This window comes from Cyanistes caeruleus, chromosome 13 (genome assembly GCF_971803275.1).
Source record: "Cyanistes caeruleus chromosome 13, bCyaCae1.hap1.1, whole genome shotgun sequence".
In the NCBI taxonomy this organism is placed as follows: Eukaryota; Metazoa; Chordata; class Aves; order Passeriformes; family Paridae; genus Cyanistes; species Cyanistes caeruleus.
This window is the reverse complement of record NC_141713.1, coordinates 725,191-736,554: the sequence shown is the minus strand read 5'-3', so window position 1 is coordinate 736,554 and position 11,364 is coordinate 725,191. Positions and strand designations below refer to the sequence as shown.

At 52.8% G+C, this 11,364-nt stretch overlaps 1 protein-coding gene across 1 annotated transcript; it reads right to left on the bottom strand.

Moving 5' to 3' along the window:
• Window positions 1-333: 333 nt before the first annotated feature.
• On the bottom strand, window positions 334-8,223 carry EIF3J (eukaryotic translation initiation factor 3 subunit J). The gene is made up of 8 exons (XM_086848306.1): window positions 8,137-8,223; window positions 7,936-8,036; window positions 4,366-4,423; window positions 4,063-4,154; window positions 3,548-3,662; window positions 2,593-2,751; window positions 1,589-1,662; window positions 334-1,320 (listed from the first exon to the last, which is right to left on the bottom strand). The coding sequence occupies exons 1-8, from the start codon at window positions 8,162-8,164 to the stop codon at window positions 1,192-1,194; spliced, it is 756 nt and encodes a 251-aa protein (XP_086704432.1). The 5' UTR covers window positions 8,165-8,223; the 3' UTR covers window positions 334-1,191.
• Between the last annotated feature and the right edge of the window lie 3,141 nt (window positions 8,224-11,364).

Genomic DNA, 11,364 nt, shown 5'->3' with positions numbered 1-11,364 from the left:
GCCCAAGGGGGCTGAAACATGTGCAGAATGTCCAGGCAAAGGGGTGGAATAAGCAGAAGCAGTGAAGGTTTCAGGTACCCAGTAGAATAATGTGTTCTGTGAGTCAAATCTGATCTCTAAAGTTTTGTACAGCTTTAAACAGCACATTCCTAATTCTGCTGTCTTGGAGTAAAAGAAATAATCAAGTGCAAATGTATTTTTAGTTATTAAATAGAAATTCCTTTCCATGCCCAAGCTGTGGGCACACTCCCAGCGCAGCTCAGCTCTGCAACTCTCCCTCTTCAGGTATTTTTCCTGTCAGGCCCCAAAAGAACTGCTCCAAGGCCAGCCTGGTGAAGTCCTCAATAGTGATTTTTATTAAATTAGTTGCTTTATAAAACATTGCAGATGTTGTAATTGTTAACATAACAATTTGCCCAACTGTAGGAACTGCTGCAGTTTGCTAAGCAAGTTTGGTTTTTAATGAAAGAAAACGGCCGAGTCGTGAGAGACCCACCACAACCCAGGAGAGCCCCAAGGATGTTGTGTGGTTTGGTTTTTTCTTTTACACTTAACCCCTTAATTAACTGTTAAAGAACACCCAACCCAGACAGCTGCATTAGTAGAAATTTAAATGAATGGAACTAAACTTCATCCTGGAGACACAAGTGGGTTTTGCCTTGCTCTGCCCCACCAGGTGCTGTTCAGGTGTCAGGCTCTGGAGTAGTGGCTGTCCCAGGGGCCACACTCCCAGGTGCAGTATTCCACACTGAAGTTAGCAGTTCCCTTCCCAAAATACTGAAATCCTCAAGCTCTAACTCAAGACAAAGCGACTGGAACTCTACGTGCACACCCTGCCCTTGCTGCAAACTGCTCGTGCTCAGCCCTGGCCCTGGAGCAGGGACAGTTAAGGCCATGTCATGGAGCTGTGCTGGTTATAATCCTTCACCTTGTTCCAATTCCTTCCCAATTTAGTGGCTGTTGCTATAAATAGCAGCAGTGCCCATTATCAGAATTTTGGGTTTTTAACTGCAATTTACAGACCTTTTCCATTCCACCCCGGCCCGGAGCTTCCTCCCGGCACCTCCAGCCCCCAGCACACAGATACTGCAATTCTGATTGTAGCATTTGGCAGAATTTAGAGGAAGAAAGGTTGTGCTACATGTTTAAGGGATTATGGGCAACAGAAAGACAACAGAAGGGAGATAAATGTCACATGAAGTCTTCAAAGTCTTGTACGTACTCGCCGTCGTAGCCGCCGTAGTCGGCCAGGTCGTCTTTCATCGTCGCCTTCAGCCCCCCGCCAGGCACAACACCTTTTTTCTTCTTTTTGGCTTTATTCTGTGCCAAGAGGGTGAGGATGGTTATTTGGACAGGCCCAGAGCTCTGCACTGCCCCAGCCAGGGTCAGCCCCGTGGCACTGAGCGGTTTCCACCCCACACATTTCTCTTCCTAGGAAAGCTGTGACTGTTGCAGGTGTCCCCAGCTCCCTGCGCCACAGCCCTGCCCGCCTTTGGCCTTCATCCTGTTTCCCCTGGACTCTCAACAAGTAACTAATAAATGCAGGGGAGCCCCAAGCAAGGGCTGGGAGGAACAGCCCCACTCTTACCTTCTCTTGTTTTTGTTTTTCACTGCATAATACTGTCAGGGTGTTTGTGATCTTTTTCAAATCATCCACCTCCACTGCATCAGGGGGAAAAAAAAGGGGAAAAAAAGATTCCTTATCAATGTTGTTCTTATAAGGCAGTTAAATACCATCCACAGACTCTAAAACTTGAAATAAGCATTAGTGTAGCTATGGGCAATTACTTGATTGAAATCAGCAGAACACAGAGTGGGTGGTTCTGGTCCTTACAATCCCAACAAGGATTCCAGCTGGTTCCTTGGAAGCCTGAGCATTGTAGAGGGTAAAACTTGCAAATAAAGTTACTGAGCACAAGAGTCTTACTGAGACATCTGAACAGGAAAATGTGGAGACAGCAAAATACAGTAAAATGTATCAAAAGGAGCACTGGATTAACAAGGAATTATGATGTTTATCAATAAATGGTGGAAGAGACTGGAGAGCCTCCTGTCTGGAGCTCTGGAATCCCTCTGAGATGGAAGCTGCCAGCTGGGAGCATGGATGTGCCCAGCTCTGCTGGGATCGAGTTACCCCCACTGAAGGACAGCACAGGACAGGGAACCTTCCCAGCCACTGCTCCAGCCACCAGGACACTGGGAAAAGGAGCTTCAATTACTTCATCTCTGTATAGTTACACGCTGAATTCCAGAACAGTTAATCTGCAGATCCAGAATTACATGAACTCGATTTTGCAATGGTTTCCCTCCAAATGAGGTACTCAAATTATCTGCCTCAGAGAATTTACTCTAATTATTTTAGAAATGGTTTCAATAAATACACTCATGGTTTAGATCAGCATAAAAATTTACACTTTTTAGATGATGTGCAGCAAGAGCAGCTCCTGCATGAGGAGAAGACCCTGGCTGGAGTTTGTGGGAATGGAAGCAGGTCAGTGCTTCATTTAGCACAGACTAGCAGAGCCATCCCCTCTGAGCACTGACCAGCTCCAGCACAGCTCTGGCAGCAGAGCTGGGGCTGTCTGGACTTACAGGAAATACAGATGTCCCGAAGCAACGCTTCCAAAAACCCGGCGTAATGTAACGACTTCTCGTACTGTGTGATTTTCTCCTTGAGGAGCTTCCCAAATTCCGTGAAGTCATCTTTTGAAGAGGGATTCATGGCATCTATTCCACAAGTGCTATTTACACCTGCAGGGACAGGCAGAGAACGTGAAAGGGGAGCTGGCTCCCACCTCCCTGAGCTCCCCCTGCAGCCAGGGCCCATCCCTGGCCTTACAGGAAGGAAGGAAGGAAGTTTGCTGCAAAACTCAGTCATTTCATAGAATCCCTGAATGGGTTGGATTGGAAGGGACATTAAAGCCCCTCCAGTGCCACTGTCAGGGCAGGGACACCTTCCACAATCCCAGGTTGCTCCAAGACCATCCAACATGGTCTTGGGCACTTCCAGGGATTTAGGGGCGGCCACAGCTTCTCTGGGCACCCTGTGCCAGGGCCTCATCCCCTCACAAGGAACAATTCCTTCCCAATATCCCATCTAACAGTGCCCTTTGTCAGTGGAAAGCTGTTCTCCCTTCTTCTGTCGCTCCACACCCTTGTCCAAAGTCTTTGTCCAGCAAAGCTGAGTCAAACTCAGTAATTTGACCCAGCTATTCCTGTTCTCTGGACAACCTGCACCAGGAAGCCCCTTCTTCCCTCGAATAAACCAGAACCCAGCTAGTTCTCTGCAGCTGCACCCAGTGCACACCCCCCAAGCACTGTGCTCTGTGACAACTCACTGAGCACAGCCTCTCCTGAGCAATGAGCTGAATCATTCACCATCATCAAGGAAACGCTTCCATGTTTGAGGAATGCTGCTGTGCATCAGCATCTCTGCCACTTCTTTGTTCTCAGAGCCACGAGCTCTGTGTGCTGGGAGCCAAACCCTGCTGGTGCTCTGCAGGGTCCCACAGGTGCCAGGGGTTGATTTCCTGCTGCTTTAACTCACCAAAGGTTTCCTTTGCCAGCTCCAGGTCTGACTCCTCCTGTAACTTCTTTAGCCGTAGTTTGTCTGCCAACTGTTCTTCTGGTGTGAGCTCCTTCTGTTCCTCGGGTGCCTCTAACTGCAGGGACAGCACAGAGGGGAGGGTGGCACGCTGCAGACACGGTGCCTTCTCCAGAGCCACTCAATCACCCACTGCTGCCTCGACTCAGGGCACATGGAAAACATGGAAGCCATTCCCTGAGCCTCAACAAATTGTGCATTTCACAAGGAATGGGAAGAACCACCGAACTCCCACTGCTGCCTGTTCCATCACACAAAGGAGCTGGGTAACACTGATCCAATCACTGGTTAAATTATATGGGAATTAAAGCTCCCAGCCCCAGATGGGATCACGTACACGACCTAAGTTGGGTTTATCAGATGAATCCAGACCTTTTCAGATCTTGCTCAGCCTCCAAAAAACCAAATCAAACCCACCCTCTGAATTTTCTGTGACCCAGAAAGAAACCAGGAGTTACCCTTTTTTTAAGCTCCTCTTGCTTTTTCTTCTGTAGCTTTTCTTTTTCTTTGATTTTTTCTGCTATTTTCTTTTTTTCCGAGACTTTCGGTTCTGTAAAAAGTGGAACAACAAACGCAGCTCTCACAAGTCTGGTGATTTTTTTCTCCCCCCCACAGCCACAGCCACCCTGGAAGGCACCGAGCTCAGCTCCTGGGACTGAGCACAGAGCTGAAGCCATTTCTGTTAAACCCAGCCCTGCTCAGGTTTGATCCTCACACACACCCAGAGGCTGTTCCCATGCTGACAGAGCCTTAAATCTCACCTTGTTTTACCTCTGTCTCCTTCACCTCCTCCTCTTCCTCCTCATCATCCCAGTTATCCTGCAAAACAGTTATGATTCTTTTACAGATACCTGTGACCTCTTCCAGTGCCCAGAGTCCCACTGGCCTGCTGCCAGAGTGAGGGAGCCATGGCAGCTGTACCTCAGGGGTTTTTGGAGCTGTCAGCGCTGCCTGGGGCCAGTTCTTACCATGAAAAAGGCAGGTTTTGGACAAACAGCCAGCTTGTGTCAATAATTACAACAGCCAGGTCACAAGCAGTCAAACAGCACCCCCATGCCCAGGACTTTATTCTCATTTCTGCTGTTATGAGACACTGAACTTGAGCTAGACCAGCACAGGCTGCTCTCTCCCACAGCACCCAGGGACCCTCTCCTGTGCTGGGAAAAGCATTCCCAAGGTTGCAGGGTTTTCTGGGAGGCTGCAGCAGAGGCAGGGGTGCAGAGCCCCATGTCCCACGGGCTGTGCTGACCCAAGCAAGGAGACACCCGAGTCCCTGCGCCAGCTCACCCCGGATAATTGGCACCTGCAGGGGACTCGGCTTCCCTTCCACATTCCACGGAGCTGACTCGAATTTGGAGCAGCATTATTTTAGCTCACATCTAATTAAGTTTGTTACACCCACTGCTTAAATAGCTCCACTCAGCACTGAGGAGCTGCCTCAGCCCCGGCCTGGCCAGGCTGGCAGTCAGATGCAAACTGCAGAGGAAGGGCAGCCTGGCCATGAGGGATTCATCCGTGGCACTGGGACACCTGGAGACTTCACAGAGGGCACGTGGGCAAGGACTGCATGCCATGAGATGTGCCCTGACCCCATCCTGCCAGCCAGGCCTGCTTTATAAACCCAGGGAGCTCCCCTGGAGGAAGAGGCGGCTGCCTCAGCGCTGTGTCCTTGCAGTGATACAGTAATTCCCAGAGAACACCTTTACTCCACAGCATTTCAACACTATTCCCACGTCCTGGACTACCCCAGGGCTCCAGAACATCCTCCCCACAGAGGCTGGGAGGTGGCAGGGGCTGGGACTGCCCCGCTCTGGCTGTGCCAGCCCTGAGTCAATAGATGAAAATTCCTTGGCAGGAGGCCTGGCTTCTGGGAAACATGTGCTGGGGAACACTGAGAGGAGTTCTGTTACCAAAGGTGCTAATTTTAAACCCGGGAAGTTGACGTTTCCCAAATTAACAGGTACTGCAAGTTCATTACTAAAAAACCTTCCAAAACACAGATCTGCAGACACAAAGCACCTTCCAAAATGCGAGATGCCCTAAGAAAGCCATGGCCAGAAAACAGTTCATGCTGCTACTCTAGCCCACGTCACTTCCCTCACGTGGGGATCTCGCCACTGTGGGCCCTCGCACTGAGGCATCCAGAGGGATTTGGAAATCTGGCAGGAAGAGCAAACCAAAGGAAAATAAACCAAAATAAAACACCTTTCTCTGCTGGATCCTCTCTAGATGCAGCTCTGGCACTAAATCCATAATCCCTTGGAAACAGTTAAGCAGCTAGATCCTTACTGTAAGATGTAAAATGTGTTCCCAGTGCCAGGGGGCAGGGATGGATGGGATATTGGGCAGGAATTGTTCCCTGGGAGAGTGGTGAGGAGCTGGGATGGAATTCCCAGAGAAGCTGTAGCTGCCCCTGGATCCCTGGGAGTGACCAAGGCCAGGCTGGACAGGGCTTGGAGCAGTGGGAGGTGTTCCTGCCCACGGCAGGGGTGGCACTGGATGGGCTTTAAGGTCCCCTAAACCCAAACCATCCCGGGATTCCATGTGGGAAATATTTGCTCCTTTATTAAACAGGCAGAGAGCCCTCAGCTTTCTGAGAACCACTCTGGTCCAGCTCTCCTGGACACTTTTCTATCCAGCAGGAAAGCCTCTCACTTCCTAAGGAAGGAGGAAAAGCAAATGTCACAGACAGTCTGAGCTACAGGTGTCTGCACACACCTGTGTCAGTCACACACACACCTGTGTCAGTCACACACACACACACCTGTGTCAGTCACACACACACACACAAACCCCCCTGTGTCAGTCACACACACACCCCTGTCAGTCACACACACACCCCTGTGTCAGTCACACACACACACCCCTGTGTCAGTCACACACACACACCCCTGTGTGTCACACACACCCCTGTGTCAGTCACACACACCCCTGTGTCAGTCACACACACACCCCTGTCAGTCACACACACCCCTGTGTCAGTCACACACATACACCCCTGTGTCAGTCACACACACACCCCTGTGTCAGTCACACACACACACACCCCTGTGTCAGTCACACACACCTGTGTCAGTCACACACCCCTGTGTCAGTCACACACACCCACCCCTGTGTCAGTCACACACACCTGTGTCACTTCCATGCTGTCCACACTCATTCCCAGTGCCTGGAGCTGCTGTTCCCACACCTGTCCTTGTCCTGCTGCTCTAATGTGACACTTGGGACACTGGGCTGTGTCAACTAATTAGTTTAAGAAGGAAAATTACACACAGAATCACAGGAATTTGGTAACTTTAGGGTTTTTAAGAGCACATGAACTACTTTTTCTGTACTGCTCATGGGAAGAACTCCACCTGAGCCCAAATAAAAACTCCTGGTGCTTTTCAGAGATTCTGGCAACAGTGTCCTCAAAACCAACCCTGAGTCCTCACCCAGTGTTACAATGTCCCAGGGCTGGAGGAAACAAAAAGGTCTTTTTCAGTTGCCTTATTCTACTTAGAGAATCCCGGGATGGTTTGGCTGGGAAGGGACCTCAGAGACCACCCAATTGCACCCTGTGCCGTGGGCAGGGACACCTTCCACTAGAGCAGGCTGCCCCAAGCCCTGTCCAGCCTGGCGCTGACCCCATCCGCCGTGTTCCTTATGCACTCCCTGGCATCCCTTTGCATTATCCACATGAGCAAACGGCCTTTGAGGGAGCTCTGCCTTCAGCAGCACCAGGAATGCTGATCCACGCTTTATTCCCACTCCGGTGCAGACAGCACGCTGAAACGCGGCACGTCCCGCCCGGCCGTGTGCGGGGAAGCGGCAAGACCAGGTGGGAAAGCCGCGCTGGCAGAGCACAGAAGCTTCTGGTCAGCAGCAGAAGCGCTAACACAGCCCTGCCTTCATGAAACCGGTCCTGACGCCTCACCCGGCGCGCCCCACTCACAGCTCGGGGCCCGAAGGGCTGCAGGGAGCGAGGGGAAAGCGTTCGGAAGGCTGGGAAGCAGCAGGTGGATGTCCCAGTCTGGCTGACCCTTCCTGCCCTGCAGGTCCCACGGCAGCGACACCGGCTCCGCGCAGGGACAGCTCAGGCTCTCCTGGCGTTTGGACTTGCCACCGTCACCGACCCCGGAGCCGCCGCCGCGCCCGGAGCCCGCGGAGCCCCCGGGGTGTCCGGCCCGGCCCCACCGAGCCCGGCCCGGCCCCGCGGAACCCGCCCGGGCCCCTCGCCCCCGGCCCGGCCCTCGGGCGCCATATGGCAGCGGCCCGCCCGCCCCCGGCTCCCCACACCGGGCCCCGGAGCCGCCGCAGCGCGGGACCCGGCGGGGCCCGCCCGGCCGCACCTTCACGTCGTCCTCCTCATCCTCGCCGGCCCAGCGGTCCCCGGCCACCCCCGGCACCAGCCGCTTCGCCACCGGCTCCACCACCTCGAAGCTGTCGGCGTCTGTGGGGAGAGGAGCGCGGGTGAGGGGCGGGGAGCGGCGCGGGGAGCGGCGCGGGGGAGCCCCCGCTCGCCCCGGGCCCCGCGGCCCCGCCGCACCCACCCCACGAGTCCGCCGCCTCCGCCGCCATCTTGCCCCGACCGCGGCCGCCGGCAGCGCCGCGCGGGGCACGCCGGGACAGAGCGGAGTGACCCCGCCCCGCCCCCGGACACGCCCCGAGGGGCGGGGCCTGAGCAGCGCGGGAACGGGAACGGGAACGGGGCGGGAACGGGATCGGAACCGGGATCGGAACCGGGAACGGGATCAGAACCGGGATCGGGAACGGGATCGGAACCGGGATCGGGAACGGGATCGGAACCGGGATTGGAACTGGGAACGGGATCGGAACCGGGATCGGGAACGGGGCGGGAACGGGATCGGAACCGGGAACTGGAACGGGATCGGAACCGGGAACGGGATCGGAACCGTGAACGGGATCAGAACCGGGATCGGAACCGGGGGCAGGAACGGGATAGGGATCAGCACTGGGATCCCGTCCCGCTGCCCCGCCCGCCCGGCGCTATCGCGGGGCCGCAGCCACGGGCGCCGCCCCGGCCCCGCCGAAACAGCCCGGGAGCGGAGCCGAGGCACCGGGCCCGGTTCGGCACTCGCGGGCTCAGCCGGACCGGAGGCACCGGGCCCGGTTCGGCACTCGCGGGCTCAGCCGGACCGGAGGCACCGGGCCCGGTTCGGCACTCGCGGGCTCAGCCGGACCGGAGGCACCGGGCCCGGCTCGGGAGCGGCTGAGCTCCGGCAGGGTCCGGCACGCCGGGGTCTCGTTCCCCCTCTGTCCCGTACCGGGGAACCGGGAACAGCTGGAATCGGTCACTTCTTCACTGGCAGCTCCCCGTTCCTGGGAGAATCCCGGTCCGTGGAAAAGGAGGAGAGATTTTGCATGAAGATAATCAATTCAGAACGTGTCTTTCATATAACAAATGAACGATCTCGGTAAATGCCTGTATAAATCACTGTGTCTAGGAAAAACACAAAGGAAAAACAGAGACTTCCAAATTTATCCTCCTTTTCCTTTCTTCTCCATTTACCAGACAATATAAATGATAACAGAGCTATACCTGTGGATCAAACAATGTCACAAACTACATCCTCACCAAGTTTACAGTTTACGGGCTCAGGGTGCTGTGGGGATAATCAAAAAACTGCCAGGAACCGTGCAGTAATTTGGAATATGTTAATACTGGAATATGTAATTTGGAATTCTAAGGATTTACACAGAACATTTAAATTTTTCCTTGACAGTAAAACACAGACACGATTTCTTCCTCTTCAAGGCTGAAAGCTGACAGGAGCAATGTCTTGACTTACAGAAAACCCAGGCTCAGTGAAGGATGATATCAGCTAAAAATCATAAAAACAGAATCCAGAGCTTAAGTATTTAATTAAACCTTTGTGCTTCTGTAGACTAGAAATGATTGCAGAAGAAGCAGAAATCCATAGCTCAGGACTTCTCCTCCCATCCCATTTTACAAGATTTGGCCCCATCAGAACAATGACATTTTTGCAAGTACCAAGAACAAGAATTCCTCTCCGGCCGGTCGGTGCTGCCCTGGGGCTCGGTGCTCCCCAGCAGCCCCGCTCCAGCCCTGCAGCTGGGGTGTTGGGGAAGGGGACGATGCTGTGCAGAGCTCCTGGCACCCCGGTGGGGTTGGGCTCCACATTCCAGGGCTCTTCCCAATCCAGGCTGGGGATGTTCGGGCTGGACGCTTTTCATTCAGCGGAGAGCAAGGTCAGGTGGAGCGACTCCGAGGCGAGGGCCATTCCAGGGAAAGCAGGAGCGAACAGGAGCTGCCACAAAGGTCTGGGAGGGCTGAGTGTGCTGCCAGAAGCAGGGTGCTCCAACACGGAACAGAATCCACGGGGACCTGGGAAACAGGTCACCACAACCCTGCAGAGACCATCAAGGAAATCATTCAGGACTCTGGGAACAGGAGGTGGTGCTCTCCATAAGGACACGGAACGGGAAGCAGTGATCCAGCTGCAGGATGCTCGGGGGGCACAGGCCACGCTCACACCTGGCTGAGCCTCTCCCGGGCACGGGGGCGGTTCTGGGGACACAGCCTGGCCCAGACCTCGGCACAGAACAGGGAACTCCCCCTCGAGATGAGCAGGACAGAAATAAAACCTGTGGATGAGAACTCTGCTTCACACCAGCAAGGTTTGCAGGAGGCAGAACCACTCTGGTGCTTCAGTGACAAACACCAGTGATTGCAGCAGAGGAAAATATGAATATTTAATATGTTTACTGAGCAATCTCTGTCAGTCCCGTTGTGCATCCATGCAGAACTACATCCCCTCATTTACATTCGGGATTCCCTCGCGGATCTGATGGGCACAGCACAGACACAGCTGGAAAGTGCAACATTGCCTTTGGCTTCCTCAGCTCCGGCAGCGCTTTTGGAAGGGCTGGAGCCACACAGGACCTGGGGATAAGGATTTTATCGGAACAGGTGAACATCCCATTACATACACATTACTTTTCCATGGCTGGAAAAGGCCAGGAGCTAAAGCTGGGCTCGTTGTGGCAGCTGGGTGAATTTTACAGCGGCTGTGTGAGGAATCCCCCGTTAGCAAAGCTTCACCACAAAAGCCAAAGCCCCGGGCTCAGAGCTGGGCAAGGAACGAGCGAGGAACGGCTGCAGAGCAAGGGCAGCTCCACACGCTGCCCCTTCCAGCGTCCATCCGTCCATCAGCTGCCCAGGGGACACGGCTGCACCAAGCAGATGGAAAGGTAATGTTCTGTACATTTTATTTCAATAAAGACATAAGACAAACAGCGTAAAGATGCCCGGATGCCCTAAAGATAAATACATTTAAAAGATTCTCATTAAAATGAATCTGTAGTATTTCTTTCCTGCAAGCAAAATACCTTTCTTTAAATACAAAAAAAATCAGTATTCTGAATTGCAAATGTTTTCACTTTTTTTGCAGAAAATCTGCCATGATGATTTTGTTTTTAATGAATAAGGATTTTCCACAAAACAGGCTTGCTCTACATGCTAAGTTTTAACAGTTCAGTGACACCATGTGCTAGCTACATACACAACAGATAATATAGTAAGAAAACACTCAACCTGATGAAAAGTTAAAATCTTCATTAATACACTGGAAAAAGTTGACATAACTCATGCCTTTTAAAATCAAAAATACAAAAATTAAATGTTTTGCTAAAAAGATTTTCCTTATTTTAAGGACTCATTTGAAAATGAAGCTGCATGTAATTTGTACAATAAAATTGTACAAGTAAACAGGTAATATACATAAAAAATTAATTGA